At 37.4% G+C, this 23507-nt stretch overlaps 1 protein-coding gene across 1 annotated transcript in view; it reads left to right on the top strand.

The window, feature by feature from the left end:
• The first annotated feature begins 141 nt into the window (after positions 1–141).
• Positions 142–23507, top strand: part of LOC121638749 (chromodomain Y-like protein 2) — a 62449-nt gene continuing 39083 nt past the window's right edge. Inside the window, exon 1 of the mRNA XM_041983708.1 lies at positions 142–466. Within this exon, the coding sequence (XP_041839642.1) occupies positions 443–466 (24 nt within the window). The 5' untranslated portion in view covers positions 142–442. The remainder of the gene's footprint in view (positions 467–23507) is intronic.

Genomic DNA, 23507 nt, shown 5'->3' with positions numbered 1-23507 from the left:
TAGGTCAGGACTCTCGCAATAAAGTGGACAGGTAGAGTGAATCTTAGGGATCTGACTCAGCTGGTATGAATAAATACGGAACATCTAACGTATCATCTCCCGTTGAGTAGTTGGATTGCAACAGAGCTCAGAGGAGCAGGACGCATGGAGATAATCAGGCCATGCATTCTTTAACCGGGGACTAATTTTCAGTCCTCCACTTGGGTCTGGGTAAACAGCACCGCCCCGATGGTTGTTTGTTTTAAGCGTGGAACGATCCATCGCACAGCGCCGGGCTCGATTGACACTGTCTGCTGATCTGCTACTGCGGATTGCTCAGAATAACAAGCTGCTCGCTAATTCCCGTCTATCGGGGCTTTCGCCGAAACACCAAGAGAGTAGGGTCCAAAAAAATCCAACAGGGCAGGCAAGAACGCCGCGCCGCCGTGGTCCGCACCCCAGAATGGCTTCAGGAGACCTTTACGAGGTAGGATAAAAACACGTCCACGGAAAATGCTCTGTAATATTGACGAATAATGGAATTAGGAAGTAAAGGGAAGGGCGTCACGTATGTAAAAAGCGGTGTCCTAAGCCCTTTAACAGGCGAAACTAACCGCTCTCAAGCTTTGCGAGGACTAGGTTGATTAATTTGTGTTTGTACTTTAAGTCGCTTCTGATATACTTTGACATAATTCTTCACCACAGTGGTAAATAGGATGTAATTGAGGGGCTGAACTCCTCAGTCTGTCGCCGAGTTGAAAGTCGTGGTAAAGTGACAGCAGCGCTGAGCGGACGGGCATGGTGAATAGCTACAGACGGAGTGATGGGCTCTGAAGGTGCGCATACATGCCACAAGATATTTAGTCATCGCAGCCTTTACAGCGGTGTTAAGTGTTTCGTAGGCTGTTCGGCAAATAAGACGAGAAAGCAGTTTTTTTTAAATCGAGTGGTAGAAACAAGTCCGCGTGTGCGTCTTCCATCGGCTGATGCGTGAATTTGTGAAATTGTGACTCCCACAGTGTTTGGTGTAAAAGTTGTCTAAACGGGTGGCAGGAAGGTCACGCTGCCCTCGTGCGCAACATCACTCTGGAACTGATAGCAGAAAATACACGAAGCCTCGTCCCCTCATCAGCTTTATTGAATCAGTCGCTTAGTGTCATTAGCTTTTTGTTGTGCTGCCATGGTGTCATATGTTTCACAGAGATGGAAGGAGATTTGAGTGTCTGTTTTCCAAAGACAACTTAGGACGACCATTTTTTTCCTCTGCGTTTGAGTTTTATGACAGTTTAAATATTGCTTCTTTTTTTTCAGCTGAGAAGAAACTTGGGGTTCCTCTGAGTGTTTAAGTAGATAACATTATCTACTCACAGCACTGACAAAAAATGCCTGAGTCAAGTAGAGCATCAGTTAGAGGACAATATAGTAAATAAGTTCAATAGGATGGAAGCAGTTAGTAATATTTATTTCTATAAAGTTGATCCCCCAGATTGTATTGTCATTTTTTATTCATTTTTAATTCTTTTCCTTTTTTTTCCAGGTGACTGATTTTGTTTGGAATACTATAACTTGTTGTGTTGTTACAATTAATTTAATTGTATTAATTAAATTAATTAATTGTATTAATTATTTGATTAAATTGGCAACACTTTAACCCCACACCAACCTCCCTAAAGCATGTGTTTTTAGATATTGTCAGTTGTATTTACTTAACCTGTTCATATCATTACTTATGTTTTAATTTCCATTATATTGCATCATTTGTGTCTTTCTCAGGTTGCCTTCATGCATTCATTCACTATTACTGAGCAGTGAAAGCTGTTTGTTACATGACACATTTAAGTCATTGTTTGGTCATTACTGTTGCTGTGGGGAAAATACCATTCACCTGTAATTCCTTTAGTGAATTTTGTTTTACGTCAGTGGTATAGTGCTGAGCAATAGTGTACTTTTGTTTTTAGGTGTAAATCCCACATTGTGGATGCTTCTTGTTCCAAGCAGGCTGTAGGTTTTAGATGAAATAGGCTTTGTGTGACAGCCTTTTTTATAAAACCGTGGCGGCTAATTGTTGTGTGGACCTGAGTGACTTACCATTGGTGAATTGGTGTCGTGTTGTGGTTTTTAATTAATAAAAATGACTCCATACTCTGAGCTATCTCTCAGTTTTGACTTATTACCAACAAGAAGTGCATGCTGGTGTTTTCAGTTTACAATACTCTTGTTTCTTCTTATTTTGCTATGTTTGGGATATTTATTTGCTGCAAGCTCTGTTTTCACAAGACATTTTTTTGGAGACTGCAGTCAGTGGGACATGGTGCACGAGTGAACATTTCTCTGTGGATCCTCTGTGACATTTTTGGTCAATTAAACTTAGATCTCAGAATTTTTTAAGTGGTGTACCAAACACTGGAAACCACCTCACTGCTGATTACTTTTATAGTGGAATACTAAAGTACCTTAGAACAGTGGTTCCCAACCTGGGGTCCCCGAAAGAGCACAGTAGGGCCCTGAGGCTATGAACATTAAGAGCTATTGTGATTAATGTCCACATTTCGTCCCTATTTTAAAAAGAAAAAGTGAGTCTATATGTTAATTTAATTAACTTAATTTAACTTTGGCTTTATTGAATGACAGGACTAAGCCAGAATACACTATTTATAGTGAGAATCTCACTTTTGAAAGCACAAAACCAAGCATGTTTTTAGCTACTGCCTTAGAAGACCCTAAAATTTAACTTCAAAGGGAGTCCATGGTTTGTACATCTTTACAGCCCCAGGGACTTTGTGTCCTAAATTCTTTTAATTAAACCTAGCTAATTACGTTTACATGGACAAATATTGCCAATTAAAATCAGTCTGTTCAGAGATTCCAACTGAACCTGTGTACATAGATGCTAGATAAAGTGATACAATCAATTGTGTATTTACATGTTTGAAAGATTTTAATACAATCGTACCACTTTTGAAATGTGTAATTTAATGCTGGACTATCAAGAGGCTCAATAATCCTTAACTCTTTTAGAGTTTCCAACAAAACAACTTTTGTCTGCCACTATTTTTCAAGTCTTTCGTGCACTGAAAGAACATACACCCCAGAACTGATCAGAATGAGTATACATGGTTATTTTTTCCTATAATCAGATCATGAAAATCTCTTGAAAATTCTTTTATGATGAAGACTGATCGGATAAGCTGAGGTGTTTACATGATGCATCTTTTTTTTTTTTTTTTTTTTTTTGTTTTGATTGGATGTTCAAATTGTATCACAAGTGCTCCATGTGAACGTAGCCATTGTCAGCAGTCTGTGAAGGCCCAGTGGGTGTTTTAGAGGCTGATTGCATTCAAACCAAATATTCATAACACGTGTGGACCTATTTTGCTGCCATAAAAGCATCTAGAGCAGTCTCCATTTACAAAACAAATAAATAAATAAAATAAACATCTTCCATCAGAGAAAATGAGGAACAGAAAAACATCGATATATTTTTAAAGGAGAGATTTTAAAGAGAATCATCATCATCCATACCCCTACAATTTATTAAATTGATGACCTGCTCATGTGTGGATCCAAAAAGTGTTATGAGTGAATGGCATGAGTATCAGAGACTTGATTGGTATTCACATGCTGACATGGAAACTATGAACTCCTTTTAAGAACCACTATTGTTCTTGGTTCCTGCAATGTGGACACGAAAAGGGAGCACTTCCTTCATCATAAGAATGATAAAAAAGTTCTTCAACTCAAACTAGGGCCATCCTAATATCAGATTTCCTTTGCATGTTTATCAGGTTTTCATGATGAGGATATTATGATACCTATAAAATGAAAAAGAAATTTTAGTCAAATGCATCTTTAATTTTTATTTCATGTTTGTCCGTTCTTTGGCAAAGTATTTACTCTTGGATGTTCATTGCGGTGTAGATAGTTCTTAACCATAAATCTACAAAGGGTGCAAAAAGGTGAAAAAAAAAATCACATTTTGGTGAGTAAAAAGTAAAAAGAACTGCTAAAGAGAAGATCCACAGGGCTCGTTCATCAAAAGAATATCAACTGAAACAAAATCACTTATGTGGAACGACTCTTCTTAGCAGAGCTTTAAACCCTGGCTTCTCTAAAAATGTAATGGACATTACATCTTTTGCTATGAAATAAGCCAATAATTAATGTTGGCTTCACCCAGATGTCCTGGATGTCCTTTAGTGTTCTTCTCTTACTCGTTACAGACTGTGTTAACTGACCTGATACTCTGGCCCCGCCCTTGCTTCTTTGATGCTCCCTAATAGGTAACCAGAGGGGAGAAAATAATGTTCAGTTCTAGCAGCATAATTTCTTAGCTTTAAACAATATGACCAGAAATTTAAGGTAACTCTTTTCCCATTTGTCAAGTTTATCTATAAAGCACATTAAAAATAACCACAGTTGGCCAAAACACTGTACAAAACATGACACACAATATAACATAATAATAATTTTATCTCCTGCAGCAAAATCTGCAGGATGATGGATGTAAAAGTAGGTGACATGTGGGTTAAGGTGGGTATTCCTCTTCTTTGGTTGCTAACTGTTGATCAGCACTCACCTCAGAATATATAAAAAAAAAGAACTGTCCATGTAACTTTGACACCACTTCTTTTGTGTCTGGGTGGATAGTCCTTTGCTTGTTTGGCACCTCCTCCAACTTTTCAAGGAGGTATTAGCAACACTCTGAATGTATTGGTTAGCAAAGACAGTTTGGCAGGTTATTTACTGTTTTGTCCAAACAATTCAGTGCTATTTTTTTTTCTATACCACACTAATCCTTTAGTTAAGAAAATCTCCAGAGCCATAGAGCAAAGTATAAAACTTGTATCTGCTATGGATAGACTGACAGATCTTTCATCTATTAGAAATAAACAGCAGGCAGGACACAGCAAAATTGTAAAGTAAAAAAGAAAAACAAGGATAAAATAGTATGAAATATGAAACACATGCGTAAATATTTAATCTTACATTGCAGCTGGATTCTTGTAAGATTTGCAAGCAGATTACCACCAGAGAATCCAGGTTCCAAAATATAGTTTGTGGCCATAACATGAATGTTCTATCCGAGGCATCAACAACTCTGGGTCTCCTGGGTCAGTGTCTTGCAGAATGTAGATGTTTTCCTGCTGCAATACACCTGATTTAAAATTAAATGATTCTCCAACAGCTTGTTATCAAGTTCTGCACAAGCTTCTTAATGAGCCATTTAAGACAGGCTTTTTGCAGCAGGAAAACATCTGAAACCTGCAGGACACTGGCTCAAGAGGTCCAGAGTTGGTGATCCCTATTCAGTCCAATCAGCATCCTACATTAGTAGCTACATATGGGTTTGAGGTAAGAAAATAGTAGATGAGGGGGTTTCCTATTTACTAACTAGTGGTGCAGTTTAGTTGACATGAATGGTTGAAGTTTACTTTTTCATAAATAAGACGGATGCTTCTTTCTTTCTGAAAATGCATGCCAAATTTTAAAATGAGTTATCTCTCAGGTGGCTCGGTGAAACAAAACATCTGGCATGTTAAGTTATTGTAAAACATAAAAGGACATAAGTCTTCTTTACAAGTGCTGTCAGGATTAAAGGAAAGGAACCAAGAAATATGTTATACTCTTTAAATTAATCAGGCTTTTTCATGTTTATAATTATTTATTCTTTAAGAAAAATAGAATGAGGAGACTTTATACATTATTTCCACTTAATATAAGACGGCAGACAGGGACGATTAAAGGCCCATTTATACGCCCTTACGTATGTAAATAGCGATGTTCGTTTTAATCGTTGTCATACATCGTTGTCCTCATGTTTCTTTTGCGTTGCCATGATTGTTGAGTCAATTCTTTCACTAGTGGGCAGTGGTGGTATTTCCGGTGGTATTGCTCTATCTTCTGCGTCAAACGTCAAATGGCTAACCTCCATTAAGATGAACCAAATTATGTGCGTAACCAATGCAGAAAAGCGACGAAACTTTCCGTCCGTCTGCGTAGCCGTCTTCTACATTGAGCATAAATGGACCTTAAGCCTTTTGAGTTTTTGTGGAGCCTGGTTTGAGGGACATTTAAAAGCCCAAGTAGGAACTTCCTGGACTACGTGAGAATCAGCTGATACCTAGGCTGGATATTAAAATTCAGTACTTTGCCATCATTTTTTGAGAGTGAGAAAGTGTTGAATATCTGACTAGTAACAACGTATCAAAATGTAATCTCTTTCTAAGGGGGCTCCTCGTCATCAAGTGTGAAAGAGGATGAAGAGTCCCTACGTCATAGTTTCATATTTTCACTAAGGTTCCCCCTTGTGATAAAGTGGCATAAAATTCAAAAGTCTGATTTTGGATATTAGTTTATATACCTCAGCCACATTAGGTTTTCCTTGGCTAAATATCCATCACGTTAAAACAGATTAAAAGATTAATCACAGAAGTTCAGTTGTTTATCAGTGACAAAAGGAAAACATCTAAAATTGACTAAATATCCTGTCTTCTAAGACATCCAAATATGATATGCAGTCTGTTTAAAAAAATGTTTGAAATATGTGGGAAGTGAAAAGGAAGGGAAAATGTGTTTTACAAAAAAGTTAAAATGGTGGAAAATTTGATGGAAATTATTGTGGCCAAATTTTACTGTCTTTAGCATCATCAACTCAATGTGGAGACATCCAGCTTGTTCTTCTATGCTACATATCTACAGTCTTAGATAAGAGCCAGAACCATTTGCAACTGTTATTACACAATGTGAATCTCTGCTTGATGTGAGGGGTTGAACAGTTTACAGCACTTAAGAGCTGCCATCTTCAGTTCACTGGATCATACTGTAGAAGCATAAAGACGACTCTGTCTCCATCTGAGATCACAATAACCCACATGTTTTATGAAGTACACAATAAGTTGGTCTGCTCTTATTTTTGAGAACATTCAGGAATGCATGTAATTTCAGGTAGTGCCACCAATATTGTTAGCTCATAGCTTCACCACATGTTGGTGCTATGGGAAGTATTTGTGATCATGTCAGACAATGCAGTATAGAGAAACACTTCTGTAAATATTGGCTTTCTAGCCTTAACAGTAAAATATTGATTGTTTCCTTAGAATTATGAAAATGCAGTTGAGATTTTTTTTAATTTCTCTAACAAGTATGAAAACATTGAGCAACAATTCTTGCTGACATGGATCCATTAGTTTTAATGGATCATTTTAATGGAGGCGTTTTACTAACCTACAGTTTAAAGAAGTTGTTTGTCCACCATGACTGCTGCATTTTCTATGAAAGGATTAAGTAAACAGACCAGCAACAGTTTAGAGTACATTTGCAGTTCTTCAGCATATTTCTGACATTACCACCAAGTAACAATGGGTGGCTACAACAAGTCTACAAAGCTCTGTTAAACACCAATACAATACATGTTACTCACTTTGTTGTCAACTCTAACATGCGTTGAACAACTTCCCAATACTTGACCAACACAGAATGCGCACCAATGTCATCAACACACAAAATCTTGTGTGACAAAAATTGCCACCTTGGTGTACCCACCATCTGTTTACATCAGTTAAGCAGTGGCTCTCGTCTTTTTAATCTCTGTCTTATTCAGAATTTCCGACAAGTATTTTATCTTTTTTTCTTTTTCCTGGGTCATGTAATCAGCTGCAGCAGCAGCTTCGTAATGGGCTCACAAAAAGGAAATTAACCAGCAGATTTTCATCCACTGTTTTTGTCTTGGTGCAGTGCAGTAATATGTTGTATAATAACATCCCAGAGAACAGTGGACTTCTGCAAAATCTTTTCCAGGTGATCCTGGCTGACCGTGGTTCGGATAGAAAGGACAGTTTGTCTTTATGTGCACAGAAGTAAAGATGGCAGCATATACATGTCGGCTAGATGAACGGATGATCAAAGAACAAGTGAAGGGGTAGCCTACACCCAAGAATTCATGTAGATAGCACTTATTGCTTCTGTAGCCATTAAGCCTGATGCAGCGGTATTGATCTGGATGCAAGTGAGAACGTCACTTTCTTCCTTCAGATTGTGATCATTTGTTCTCTGATTGAGTCCCAGTGTTGTTCTGGCAGACTTTCAGTCACCATATTCAGGACTGTTTTACTCTTTTTAGATGTTTCAGAATAGATCTGCCATCAAATCTAGTAAAGTTTGTTTTTTCATTGTTCTTTTAATGAATAAATATACTTCCTCATATTTTTGACTGCTTTCATATTTTCCTGCTTCTTTTGCAAGATTTATTAAATTAAATAAGCCTGTATATTTAGACATGTCTTTTTCTTTTAAAATGCCCAGAATATATTAATTTATCTGAAATGAATCCACAGAGATGAACAGATAATTTAATTCATTTCAAAAACAAAATATTAGAACAATACATTTTTAATTAACATATAAATGATCAGGATGATTGTGTCTTTGCAGCTGACAGTTTGTAGACTTGCAGGTTTTCATACATCTGTTTGTAAAATGGCTCCATGAACATTTAAAGATTGGTAGTTTTTAAATTAATGGCAGGTGTAGGAGCGTACACCAAACGCAAGTTAATCTCCAACTTCTGAGCGGGTGGCAATGCATCGAAACCTGAACTTCATTCATTGTTCTGCAGATTGTAATGGTCTAAGTTCTTAGTAATTAGTCTTTCTGCATCGTAACGACTCCTCACCTCGCTTGTATTGTGTAAAAGGATGTTTCTTTTTTAGTGTGTTTTATATATGTTATTAAGACATTTTACAATTGAGAAACCTGAAGGCGTTGATGGAAACAGTAGCCGGGTGTCCTCAAAATGGCGATGAGAGCCTTGATGATGTCACATGCAGATTCTCTATACCAGATCTTTTCCACCAGTTCTCTGCTCAGATTTTTCATCGATGCCATTTTGACAAAGCTGTGGTGTCTCGTGTACGTAAGGTGTCCTTTTGCTGAGGGTAGATGCTAAGAACAATGCTCAGTCCATATTAACGAATATAATTCATGTTGCAAGGTCGACTAGTGACAAAATATCATGCAAAAAGAGTTCAAGATTACTCTGGGAGAGGTATACTGTCACTGTTTTCTACCAAGTTTTTATCTTTTCCCTTCATGATCCGTTGTTTGTTTAGGCATTGCATGTATTTGTTTAGATTCTGAAACTATGGTTTTGGGGTTGACAAAGAAAATGGTGTGAATCAAACATGTGCTGTGGATTTCATTGAATTTTTAGCATTGGTCTCTATGCATTTTAGCACCAAATAGCTGATGACTCTTTACACCTAACTTGTTGGGTTGAGGGTTTTTTTTTTTGTTTGTTTGTTTGTTTGTTTGTTTTTTCAGTTTAATCAGGACTAAAATATTTGATTAGAACAAAATAAGATGATGTCAAACCATTTCTATTATGAAAAAGTTTTCAGGATGATTCACAGTTTTGGGGAGGGCCCAGGTTTCAACTTGACCCTGCCATTGGCTTCTCGGATTGTGTTTACAAAGTTCACAGCACAACCTGTGGAACAATAAGTTAGAGGAAAGAGAGCTTATTTTGTTATTTATTCATTCTAATATTCAAAAGACCACATCCACATCTCTGTACACCTCTACTAAATCCTTTTTCTGTTAATGTCTTTACTTAGCATAGTGACAGCAAAGTAATTTCTTCAATCAGGCCTCAGAAACCTACAGTCTGATAGCTGAGTAGTGGGTGGATGGAAAGGTAGACATGAAAAATACAGTGTTTTAACAGAATGGCCATTGGTAATGTCTTCAACAATGTGTAGACTTTACAGAAGTATACCATAACTTGAATAAAAGATTTAAGGCATTTTTTCCTCATTCTTGCATAAAGCTAGCTGCTGGACTCGTGTTCAGAAGCAAGTTGGCTCAAAACATTGGTCATTCAAGGACATTAGATTTAATCACAACATAAAATTACAACATAGCTAGATGACACACTAACAAGGCCAATTCCTACAAATAAAATGAACTAATGAAACTAAAACAGACTGCAGTATGTATTTTATCTTTATGGCTATTCTGCGTTTTCGATTATTACTTAAAAATGGTTTACTCTGTTATTTACGCAAATAACATTTTAGGAGTTATTTCCTTTTCATTTTTTAAAGTTCAAAGCAACATAGATATTAGTAAAGCAAAGAGAAGGAAACTAACAGATGTCTTTCAACTTGTATTGGGCATGTACTGAAGCTGTTTGTCTTTCGTAATATTTTGACTTTTCAAGAGCATTTCTGAGATTATGAGGTGGTGACTGATGTTTTATGGGATTCTGAGAACGACTACTCTTGGAATTAGAAAAGGTGCATTTTGTAATACTAAAAGATATAAATCAGTTCCAGTTTAACTTAACCATTAAATTCTTATTCTTCTTACTTTTTTAATCAGTTTTTTAAGCTTTTCTTTCAGTGCCAAAAACACTATATGTATAGTTGATACTGTACAGAAACCAGTTCAGTTAAAATACATCTTAGTTAGTATTTAGTTAGTATTTTTACAAGCTTTGTACACTGCCAACAGTATCTAAAATGATTGAAGAAAGGATCAGAGGAATGTGTCACCTTGATGTATTTCTAGTTTGTGAAATGATCCCAGTCAGATTTGGTAAGTAGCGCACACTTAGGTAGCGCACATTTTACAACACTACAAATACAACCCACATCACAAATCCAAATTTGACCTCCAGCCATCACAAAAGCTGTAGGAAGTTAAAATGAGCTGCAGTGTAACTTTAGGAGAAGAATACATTAGGTCTTATTCATATTATGGAGTATGACTCACTTAATCTGACTCTTCCAAAACACAGTTGCAAAAGCCCCCTGAATGACTTGAAGTCTCCTCTTTTTAATGACTGACAGTTTTCACACAATCAAGACTTTCCTTTGGAAAATTTTAACTTAACTTTTAAGTTTTTGCTCAACAATTAATGCCATAAAAATATTATTACAGTGGCAATAAAATCAACCTGCTTCTGCTCTGAAGCTGAAGGAAGGAATTGAGCAGGGGGATTTCTTCAACTGAATGCTTAAATGCTAGAATATCCAGCTTTACTTCAGTTCGTTTCTAAACTGCTTTTCCTCTTTTTTAAGTATGTCATAAGTATTTTCTTATATCAGGTATCTGTTGCTCTCTGATGTTTCCATGTACTAGATTCTACTTCCTTCTGTTATGGGATTTTAGTGATTGTTCAGTAGTGGAAATGCTGTATGACTAATGCTTGTGGTTTTAAAAAAAGTACTCTGCTTCACACATAACCACACTCAAAAACTGTCAGCTCTGTAAATCGGCACCTGTGTTAGGCACATATATCAGCCAAACATCCCTGACAGACCTTTGTATGTTCTCACAGTGATTTAGGGAGGAGGATGCTGACAAGGAATTTGGCTGCTGTGAGACAATATACACAACTCCACTCCATGTATTTAAATACTAAATGCTACCAACCTTTTGGTCCATGTTTGCTACTTGGACCTTCCTCCTCCACACGTATTGGCTCACCTGCTTTGACTCTCGTATGAACTTAACAGACATCCCATTCTTAATCAAATGATTTTATAATGATGTTGGTCCACCCTTTGCAGCTATAACAACTTCAGCTCTATGAGTGTGTTTAGAAGTTCATTTGTGTGGTCAGACACTGGTGTTGGATGAGAAGGCCTGGATCTCAGCCTCTGCTCTGATTCAATGTCTTTGTGGACCTTGCTTTGTGCACTGGTTCACAGTCATGTTGGAACAGGAAAGGGCCATTCCCAGACTGTTCCCATAAAGTTGGGAACATGGAATTGTCCAAAATCTCTTGTTATGCTGATGGATGCTGTTCCTTTCACTAAGGGACCAGGCCCAACTCCTGAAAAATGGGTTTCTGTTGTTCCCAATTGATTCCACTTTGTTATGATACCATGATATTTAAGAGTGTGGAAATTTCATAACTAAACTTGTCGCACAAGTGGCATCCTATCACAGGAGCATGTTGGAATTCACTGAGCTCCTGACAAATGTCTGTAGAAACAGTCTGCATGCCTCGGTGCTTGATTTTTATATACCTGTGGCCATGAAACTGATTGGAACACCTGATATCAATTATTTGGATGGGCGAGTGAATACTTTTGGCAATATATTGTAGCTACCAGTTGTTCAAATGAATATAGACTATAGGTGTGTGCTATATATAAGCATTATCATTATATTATTTATGCAGCTTTCTGATGCCCTTTAATGTTAAATCACATTTTCTCTGCTCCATTATTTTCTTTGACATAAAGTCATGACTCATGTGAACCAAAATAAAAACCAGAGATGCTTTTCTCAGATGTAAAAACATCTTTGACAGAGTTGTATATTAAACAAATACTGGTCACCAGTAGTCTGGCACTCATGTTACTCCACATGAGTAACAACAAGTTACTGTTAGAGTCTGAGTCACACTATAACATTTTTGACAAAGTAAAACTAAGGGTGACATGACATCATGAAAGTTTCTGAAGACATATTCATCGTTTTACCTCCTACCTCCAACTTTTTCCCTCCTCTCTGTGTTCACATCGCTCCTCCTCAAATGCATCTCAGCACGCAGCTGATGGACTGATAAATGTTCGTTATGTATTCTTAAATATTTTGTACACTTATGTTATTTCTGCAGTTACTGGCTTCTAAGCTATGCTAGGTTGGGATAAGCACAGTAACATTATTGCTAACATAAATGGACAGGGAGTAACTGAATAAGCTAGGTTAGCACAACTTTAGCAATACAACGGACGCAACAAAGCACAAGTCAATATCATGACACATGTAAAATGAAACTGGTGATATGTTGAGTCATTCTTAATTTAACAACATCGTTATAAACGTACCTGTTGTTGTACTGTAGTGTAATCCTGCCTGGCTGTGGCTATTGACAGTGGTGAGGGCTGATGATTGAATGGAGTCAGAACTCCATCTAGTAAAAAAAAATGGCACAATGGCATCATTCTGCATGACTCCGACACTTAACACCATTTACTGTTTTATGAGAAATTAAGAATATAATGGTGTTTTAAAACCCTAGGTCGATTATGATTATTTTAAAAGGGCTATAATTGGCCAATTCAGTTAGTCGGGCTCTACATTTAAGTGTGACATTATTTAGAACTTAAGCATTTAAGTCTTCTCTGTATTTCAGTGACACCTTACACATACTCTACTGTATCAAAATCAAGAAGTCAAAGTATATTTATTGGTTTCCCTTGCAAAGGTGATTTGCTGGAACCAATGATTTTACCAGCTGTTTTTTTTTTTTTAATCAGGTTCAGTATCTGGGCTTTTGATGTAACTGTTAAATCATCAGCTGGTGATGGTGTACCATAAAACAGACTCAATGCTAGCTCTATAAAAAATCAACATAATATTTTTACATACACCAAAGACTCTGAGTCTACAGAAAATATACTGCTGCTGATGGATTCAGGCACAGACCTTTTCCACCTGTGTGTGCCAGCTGAAGTTGCTATCAATGTAAATGACCAGATATTTGTATGAGCTGACCTGGGGACCACTAGCATCTCCACGGTCTCCTTTGTGTTTATTTGAAGCTGGTGGGCATCACACCAGTCCACAAATGCATCCATGTCAGATCTATGGCAGCTTAAGTTGCCACTACTTTTTAGCAGAATTACTGTGTCATCTATACTATGTACCATATACTATTCCATATATTGGCATGACGGGGCGATTATACAGTCATTTGTGTACAACGTAAATAAAAACAGTGAGCTGATGCAGCCCTGAAGGGCTCCAGTACTACTTAGTGCAATTTTGGATAAAATAGAGTTAAATTTCACCCGCTGTGGCCTGTTGGACAAGAAATAGTGGCATCACCTAGTTAAAAAATGGATTGGCATCCAGCTAAGTAATTTTTTTAAGAAGGGTGTGTGGCTGCATAGGCTTAAAAGCTGAGCTAAAATCAATAAAAAACAATCTTGCATATGCATAAGGACATAGCTAAAATGGCATCCCTTGTACTTGTTTTTCCTTTTGTATGCAAACTGATACTGATCCAGGTGTGGTTCCACCTCACTACAAAGCTCCTGAATTAACAGCTTGGATGTGAGAGACACTGGCCTGTAATCATTGTTCACTTGGGGGCATACTTTCTTAGGGGCTGGGGTAATAACTGATCCTTTCCCCAGCTCTGGTACTGACTGTCACTAGAGAGCAAATATTCTTTGAAGCAAAGTAGACATGTTGTCTGGCCCTGCTGCTTTATTAGCCTGCATTGATTTAAAAACCTGAGTAACTGAATGCAGGTCAATCAAAGTTCTGCCCTCTAGCCCATTACAATTAACCTCTTCTAGAATTTTCCTACATTCTTCCCCATTATCATTTTCAAAACACAGATAAAATTAATTCAACCGCTTTTCTGATCTCATCATTGGCAAATGGATATTTTCTTTTTGTGTCCATGTTAGGCATGCTGGGGATAGAGTCCCACAGTGTCTTAATATTAGACCTGGAGAAATCTTGTTCCGACCGTTCCCTGTATTTCCGCTGAGCTGCTCTTAACTTCTGGTTGAGGTCCTTTTGTTCAGCCCTGATCCCCACACTGTCTTCTGATTTGAAGTCCTTTTTCTTCCTGTTAATATGGTCTTTTATGTCCCGGGTGATGTAAAGTTCATTTTTCTGATATTTCTTAATGTTTTCAAAGGAATGAGTGAATCAGTGCAAAAAGAGATGTATCCAGTGATTGCTTTTGCCAAAGTATTGATATCTGCAATCAAAGATAGATTATTCCTGTTTATCTGCTCAGTGTTTGAGAACGCAATGGTCAGCCATTACAACAGCTTATTCCCTTGCCACAGAAATTAATATAGAGGATGTACAAAAATATATTTACATTGCTTTGCATTTAAGAAACTTTATTTTTCTCATACTTTTAATTTCTGAAGCTCCTCTTATCACACTTCTTCCAAATGACTTTGTTTTAACTCAAATTTTGGAATTCCCCTCTCCTACTCTGATTTGCTAACCACACCAGCATCTGTTCAGTGAGTATACGTGTTGCTGCTGCAGGAAGATTTAGCTGTTGCATGAGCTGTGGTTCACTTTGACCCAGTTCAGACCAAGTCCTAACATTTTTCCTATATGATCCAATCTCAAGTGTAAATGTGTTCACACCTGGCTTTAGTTGCTCCCCACATGTCCAAGTGGCCTCTTGTAATTGTATCTGTATGCAAAGAAACACATACCCTACATCATAAAATCAGCTATTTAACACTAAGAGAACATCAACAGGTCTACTGATGTCCCTTGAAATCACAAATGTAACTTAACTATGTAATTCCTCACACAGTAACACATCTCAGATTCACTTGAGTGACATTTATTGCAGAATTATTTATAGACATGGAGCTTGGCCCCTACTACAGAGATGTGAAGCTTTGATCATTGATAGAAATGACAGAGATCATTTGAGAGAGAGAAAGATGGGAAAAAGTGCTTTTGAAAAAAGCTGTACTGTCTCAGCCTAACTCAAAACATACAAACAAAAATAGCTAAATTTATTTAACCTCCCATTTAACATCTCCCTCTCTGCTCATTTGGTCTTCCATTTGGTGCTTTACAGGTGGCAAATGTTCAGTCTATTAGAGTTCATGTGCTGAAAGCAGCTGGTTGCTGTGGCCCAAAGCACAGAGACTTAACCAGAGCAGTTAAGGTAATGGGCATAAAACAAACATGCTAACTGAAGAACTGGTGTATTTGTTACTATGAGCCACCCACATTCCCTAACCAAACAGGTTTGAATGAAGCCAGTGCCATTTAACTCAGTTATCAAACAGGTTTATTTGAAAGCAAAACTAAAGATGACCTACTATTCTTACAAAGAAGATCAAACCATAGCACTGAAAGACTGAATGGAATTTATCATTGAGAAGTTTGGGTAATTTACTCATAAGCCTTGTTTCCACTACATGATACAACCTGAGTTGACACCACTTTTGATATTAGGGTCTTTACTCCACCTGGTTTATCACTGCCACAGAAAATCTCTGAGACAAAGCTGTAGAGCAGGCATGTCAAACTGGTCCAGCAAAGGGCCGTGTGGCTGCAGGTTTTTGTTCCAGCCAGCCAAGAGCACACAGTTTGACCAATCAGCTGTCTGAAGACTGAGATCAGTTGATTGAATCAGTCAAATCTGGTGTGCTGCTGCTTGGTTGGAACAAAAACCTGCAGCCACACGGCCCTTTGCTGGACCAGTTTGACATATGTGCTGTAGAGGCTTGCTGCCAGAATCTATTATGAAGCAAGACTTTCTCTTTGTTATCTGGCTTGATAAAAATCCAAAACCAAGGGATGGCGGCTGTACCTTCTTTGTTAACTCATGGTTTCTTCTTCAGGCTCTGTAACCTCTCATATAAAAAACATCATTTGACACTTCTTCCAGATGATCACCGTGCACTTTATTCATAAAGAGGAGTAGATCATTTGAATGGAAAGGTGTGAAGAATATAGCTGGACTTGTTGGTCCCTTCTGGCTTAGTGGATTGGTTATTAGGCATCTTCAAACAAAGTTAATTAGATTTGAAAAAGCACATTTTCTCATTGATTGTCATGTCACATCTAATGATATGTAAAGTATTTTTAGATGCAGAAATCGTAAAATTCTGGGTTTATGTCAGGGGTAATCAATGTTTAGTGAAATAATGGTGTGCGCTTCCTGTTGGGGTTATTTTTAACTGCAAATATTTGTACAAAGTGGAGATTTAATTATTTTTGTATTTGTGCCCATTTTGTCAGGCAGTGTTGCCACCTTAAAGGTGAAATATTATGCACTTTATTGCCAATCTGAAACAATTTTCTGATCTCTCAATAAAATTTGTGAGCCATGCTTTGGTCAAATCGGCCCTGAGTTTCAATCCTTTAGTACAGCAGATTCTCTCTGTTCCTGCTGAACAGTCCAGAGCGCGGTCCGTTTAAGTAGGTGGAGATGGAGAGAGGGGGGAGGGGAAGCTGAGCAGCTGCTGTCTCCACTCGTCACTCCGCTCCATCTTCCTGGAAGACAGGACACTCAGAAAATGCACAAACCTCACAGCTGATGCCATAACCAAACTACCACATTTTGTTGCAAAATCTACATATTTCCAATATAGAAGAACAAGACTACAGCGATGACGGCAGCATAAAAATAACAGTATGCAGGAAACCAATACACACCAATCAATATTTACTCTGGTCATCCGTTCACCCCACAGCACACAAATTCTAAGAAGTCAGAACACTTTATGAACTGGACAGTTTCATAACAGAGGAAGAAGACAGACAGACGGAGGACCAACATATCCAACACACACGCTGGCAATACCCTACATGGGCTACAAACAAAAGAAAAATGCAAATCATAAACAAGAAAAACAGACCAAAAACAAAATCCAAACTGCAACCTGAAACCAAAATTAAGGACATAGTGAGCATGCCAGATATCAGAGATATAACAGAACCATTACAGCAGGTGATAAAAAGAAAATACACAAACACTGTAATAAAACCACACATAAAATTAAGACGGTTACTGGTCCATCCCAAGGACAAAAATGAACAGAAGAAAAAATGTAACATCATATATGAGATATCATGCAGGAAAACATACATGGGAGAAACAGGGAGGCCATTTAACTTAAAAAGGAAAGCACATCAAAAAGAAGGTGAGAACGAAACAGCAGGACAGTTCACAAGAACTCAGAAAGATAAAGCACAATTATCTATGGAAACATAATGACATAATAATCCAACATGAACATTGTGTCACCAGTGCTGTTACCTGACCAGAGCTCTCTTCCTCTGTTGCTGTTAACTTTTTAAAAAATATTTTAACAGGTTAATCTGAAATTTCCACCAGTGAGTAATACATTACAATGCATAGATGAATAGCCTATATTTTTAAAGCTAACCAGTGTCAGTTTCATCATCCTACAGCAACGTTAGGACCAATTACATTATGTTACATAGCATCGTGTTTGCTGTTCATCAGTACCTTTGTTGGAATGTCTATTTAACTAGTAAAATCTAAAGTAACTCATCAACAGCTACCTTTCCTCTTTCAAGGCTCCACATGTAATAAGCTTGTCGGATGCTCTCGGAAGTTTACCCTATGGGCTTAACTAATGAAGTTTAATAAGGCCCCACCTCTCTCCCCGTCACTGCACTCTCCACGTGTTCACGTGCAGAGCAGATGTCTGAGAGCAGAGTAGCCTACCGCTGCTGTGTTTCTGGAGGCGGCAATGCACATTCACACATTAATTTTGAAGGCGTGGCATTGACAATATTACCGTGGCAGCCCACATCGACTGAGTCAATGTAGGGGAAATGCTGGAACAGACTGCTAAATACTTAGACCGAAGTTTTATTTGAAATGAACACAATTAGAAACAAACTGTGTAATTTACAACAGATGCAGCAATGCTGTTTTAATTCCCATAAATCTAACTTTTAATCTTTCATCTGCTGTGTTAAAGGAGATGGTAGTGATTGGATTGTGTATCATCATTTACTATTAAACATGATCTGATTTGTTGAGTCGTTCCAGGCCCTTAAAGGGGGCTATATAAGTACAAGTCCATTCACCTTTTAGCTGCTGTTGGAGCTTTCTGGTCCGAAGTGGTTCTGTCGTCCTCCATCCTGCACCGTGGTGGCAGTTTCCTGATGCAGGAAGTGGATCCACCAGGTTCAGACTAGTCCAAGATTAAACCTGGACTCGTAATCACGTCCAGCTTGTCCACCTGAGCAGGCTGTGCTGAGAGATCATCTGGGATCAGACTCTTTAGCAGCTCCTCCACATCTTGGTATTGGATCATAGAAGATAAAATAAAGAAAAAATCTGATCTAATTCATCCGCAGATTTTATCATACAGAAAATAACATCGCATACACACTACTCACATATATTCGGAAGAATTTGCTGTTGCCAAGACACAGAAACGGGTCTGGCAATCAATTGCTGCAGGCAGGCCCCATTTATCAAGTGAAATCCTAGATTAATAATTCAATATTTGACCCATATCAAAGCAGATTCAAAAATCAGCCTCAAATTGGATCCAGCTGATAACAGCTGTGACCAACAGATATAACAGCAAATGTGTAAATGCGAAGAAGTGTTTTCATAACACTTTCAATATATTTCAATATCAACACATGTGAAAACCCCTCTTGAGAGCGCAAAAACTTTTTAGCGATATTTAAGAGGTTTTTCGATGTGTTTTTTATAGGTGTTTCCATTACCAGTTTTTTTTATTGCAATACTTATGTTTTGTGCAATTCTAGGGGTAATGGAAACACACCTACTGATGAATAGCAAAGTCAGTCTAATAATCTCAACCAATAATCAGACTATAATTAAATGACAGACTGAGGCCGAGATCAGCTGAAGAACCTAAGATACGGTATGAGAGATGCCTTCAGCACCATGGATCACATTTCAGAAAAAAACAACACAGATCAGCGCAGATGTTTTCACCATGCTCTTATCATTCAACAAACTTCTAGATCCAGTCAACAAGGAACTGTGGAGGAACGCTCAGTAACAAACCTGCAGAGGTACTCCAAGTTCATTTTAGAGAAAGGCTTGAGTTCAACCAAACTGATCCTGTTTAATATTGTGTAACTTACTTCAGAAAACATCAGAGAAACACCTGGAGAAGAAAAAAACCTAACATACCAAAATACTGTCCATTAAAATGTAATTACAACTTACTGCACTTGAGTCGGACCGAGTTTAGTCCAGCTGCAGACACACACCTGTGGTTGTGGCAGCATTTTGCTATCTTGCTAGATGGAGGGAGTTTGATGAAATTTACAGGAAATCTCAGAAATGGAATAAAGAAGAAGTGATTAGATTTTGAGGGTGATCCGGATCACTGTCTAGTTCCAGAAATGTTTTAAAGGATTCTTTACTATGAGGAGATGGGGATCATTTTGCCTGCTTCTAACTCAAAAACAATGCCCACAATAAGTGGTAAAAAAAATAAAAAATAAAAGAAACAATGGCATCGCGGAGGTCTGCGCTCTCTGAGTTCTTCTAGAGTTTCAATAGCTTAGGTTCATGCTACTTATATCATAAATGTAGGGTGTTTCAGTAGAATCATGTAATAGTTATTCCCTCATCTCAGACTACTGAAACAAAATCTAACTAGAAGCACTCAGAGAGTGCAGACCTCTGCCAAGCCATATCAAGAGCGCATCACAAGCTTTTGAACCCCTGTGGTGTGACTACACATATTACCATGCTCAGTCTTTCACTCCTCTCTTTTTTTCCCAGTTTCTTTCCCCCTCTCTCTGAATTGTTAAGTGTGACATTATTTAGAACCATAAGCCGTCTAATCATCTGGGTTATTTTCCTCTGACACTCCTGTAGCTCACCCATTAAAAGCTGTTGGCTCTTGTTAATATGTGCAGCACATCTGAGAACATGATGAGAAGTAATTACCACAACTATAGTGACACCTCTGATGAAACCTTCAAACATTTTCCATGAGTGGCATAGCCAAATCCATTCTGTCTAAATCTGACACAAGCATCTGCCTTCAGTCTTACTTCAACTTTCTCTTTTTTATGTGAAGATTGGAGTAAAGGGTATTCGTGTCTACCATCAACAAAAACTGCTACACCACAGAAATCAGTCAGCATCCATACTGCATAACAAATTTATAAGACAGCAATGCAGTTTGGGTTTGCATCTGGGTCAGGCCTGTAGTTCTCTGTTGCCACATGACATTGGTATTGATAACAACTGATAAGTGATGTAATTGGAACAATAGATTGTATGAAAAAATTCTGATTTCTGAAAGTACCATTGGTTCTTTAAATTTCATGAAGCAGACTGGATGCAAAATTGAGCATTCCTCCAGCATTAGCACAACACACTTTATTGACACATTTCACATTTTTCACCACTATTTATAGCTTTTCTTTTAATAAATAGTTTGAATTATAACTTTTGCATTTTTCTTAAATGCCAAATATTCACAATATATCAGTGTTGCGTGAACTTACATTTTTTATAAATTTCCCTCAAAAGTGAAATATCCAAACCAGCGAAACTTTAGTCACAGCTTTTCACAGTTTTGCTGCAAAATCAGGCATTTTTGGTCACAACAATAATAAGAAAAATGTTAAAAATTCTTGATATGGTAGCACAAGATAATAGGCTACGTTTTGTTCTGACTAGTGCATTAGCTCCTTTTCTGTTGATGTCATAGGTGCATGGCCCAAAACAAAACATAAACTTAACATCTAATGGCAGATCTTTGTCTTTTGCAGGTTGGTGTTTTGGATACAAATTTTTATTCTCTCAGCACAGAGAGACAGGTTATGCCTTTTTTCACTGATATCAAGTAGTTTTATCTTACGGTTTAGAAAATTTTCTTTGTTCAGAAAAATATTTCCATGAGTCTCCTGGTTGTTAAGATTTGCAATGAAAAGAGAGAAAAAAGTCTTTTATGCTGACTCAGAAAAACTCCCTGCAATAGGCTGTGATCACTGTCAGGAGGTGAGAAAGACATAACCTTGACAAGTTGGGATATGCTTTAAAATATTCACCAACACTATATTGATCCACAATTGGGCGGCTGGAGCTCAGGAGAAAAAGCAGGAGTCTATCCACCCAGAAAGTTGGTGGATCTATTCCAGGCTTCCCCTGACTACATGCTGAAGTGTCTTTGGACAAGACACTGAACCCCACATTTCATCCCGATGTGTCTATCGGAATGCTAATGATAGAAAAAAAAGCATTTAGTATATAACAATAGAAGTGCTGTATGAGAATGAGTGGAAGTGGCATGTAGTGTAGAAGCTCTTTAAGTGGTCAGCATGACTAGAAATGTATAATAAGTGTAGTGTATTTACCATTTATCCAGTGTTAGATTTTTAAAACAAACAAAAATAGCTTAATTTCAGTGTTTTCTTTTGTTTTTTTCACTTTGCAAAAAAGTAAGTGAAAACCACATTTTGCCCTGACATCATGTTTGAATAGGTTTTGATAAAGTTTAACCTGGATTAGAGTTTGACAGATTTATATGTTTTGATGGGTGGATTTTGTTTCCAGTTGTGATTGATGGCTGTGCAACCACCTCCAGTCATGCTTAAAACATATCCCCATTTTGAACAGAACATTTTGTCATATTGAGTGGTGTATCAAGAACTCTCAAGTTACTTAATATCTGAATAATCTTTAAAAAATAATAATTTTACCAGTTTAGTTTGCAGCCAGGCAGAGATAGCTATGTGGAGGCATTATATAGACAATTAGTTAACACCAATCACTTGGTTAATAAACACATAACAAATGCACCTTGCTAGAGCTAATTAAAAATGGCTATGTAAACTTATTTCTACAACTATACTAATTTCACCAATTAATGATTTAGAAAAGAAATGACTGAACAGGCACTAAGCTAAACGGAGCATTCGTCCACAAAGCATGGGTATATTTTGTGATCACGTTTTCTGTTTGTCTTCACTGTAGCATGACTTTCCTCTGGTGTCTCTTTTTCTTATTAATGAACTGAATTATTACACCTCAAATCATTGTTTTTCTTCCAAAAGCTATTTTATAATTAAGTCAGATTGTTAATTTGTAAAGTCCTTTGAAGAAACCTAAGCAAAGGTTTAAAAATTGCTATCAAAGTACAAGTGCAAAGGGTCCCTTTATTATTAAAGGGTGCCCTTTTTTTATCAAGTTATGAAATATGTATATCTTGTCACCTTGAGTCTAATCATCGCCTTTGCAAATCAAGTTGAAAGCAATCAACTTGAATTGCGAAGCGATGATATATAGCCTCATTTGGTAAAGACTTCTATCAGTGATTTTTCTCTCACAAAGTTAGTAGTAGGGCTGCAACTAATGACTATTCTGATGGTCGATTAGTCACCGACTATTAAAACAACTAGTCGATGATTATTATATATGGATCTTATTTCACTTTCAGCTTTGAAATCTTGCATGAGGTTGTTAAGTAAGTCCGACGTGCCTCCTCTTATGTTCGAGCATTGCAGACGTACTTCCGTGGTACACAAGGTCCGCTTTACAAATCTCACATGTATTTAATTTATTTTGTAAGTTTAACGTGAAGTTATCCCAGACTTTTAACGTTCTCCGCCGTGGTTTTCCTCCCTGGTCTATGGGATGAGAACACTGCCATAATCTGAAACTGAAAGAAAACGTTTTGAAACTTTGAAAGTCAGTGTTTGAAAATTTAAGACCTGAAATAAAGTTTTGCAAGTCTGAAAATAAGTTTTGAAACCTTGAAAAGTATTTTGAAAGTCTGAAAAAAAAGTTTGAATCTCTGCAAGCATAATTTTGTACTTGAATTTTTATTTTTCATAAGTGCAACATGCATATTACAGAGTTTCAGCCTCACATTTTCAGAGATTCAAACCTCTTGTTGCAACCTTACAGATTTCAAGTCTACATTTTCAGAGTTTCAAATATGGCATTGTTCTCCCACCACATTAGTTTGCAAAAAACTTTTGAAACCTTGTAATATGAGATCTGAAAACTGCTGTGTGCATCTTCG

The sequence above is a fragment of the Melanotaenia boesemani genome, chromosome 1 (genome assembly GCF_017639745.1).
Source record: "Melanotaenia boesemani isolate fMelBoe1 chromosome 1, fMelBoe1.pri, whole genome shotgun sequence".
NCBI classification, from domain to species: Eukaryota; Metazoa; Chordata; class Actinopteri; order Atheriniformes; family Melanotaeniidae; genus Melanotaenia; species Melanotaenia boesemani.
Note: the sequence above shows the minus strand (reverse complement) of the source record. Positions and strands in the feature narration are given on the sequence as shown.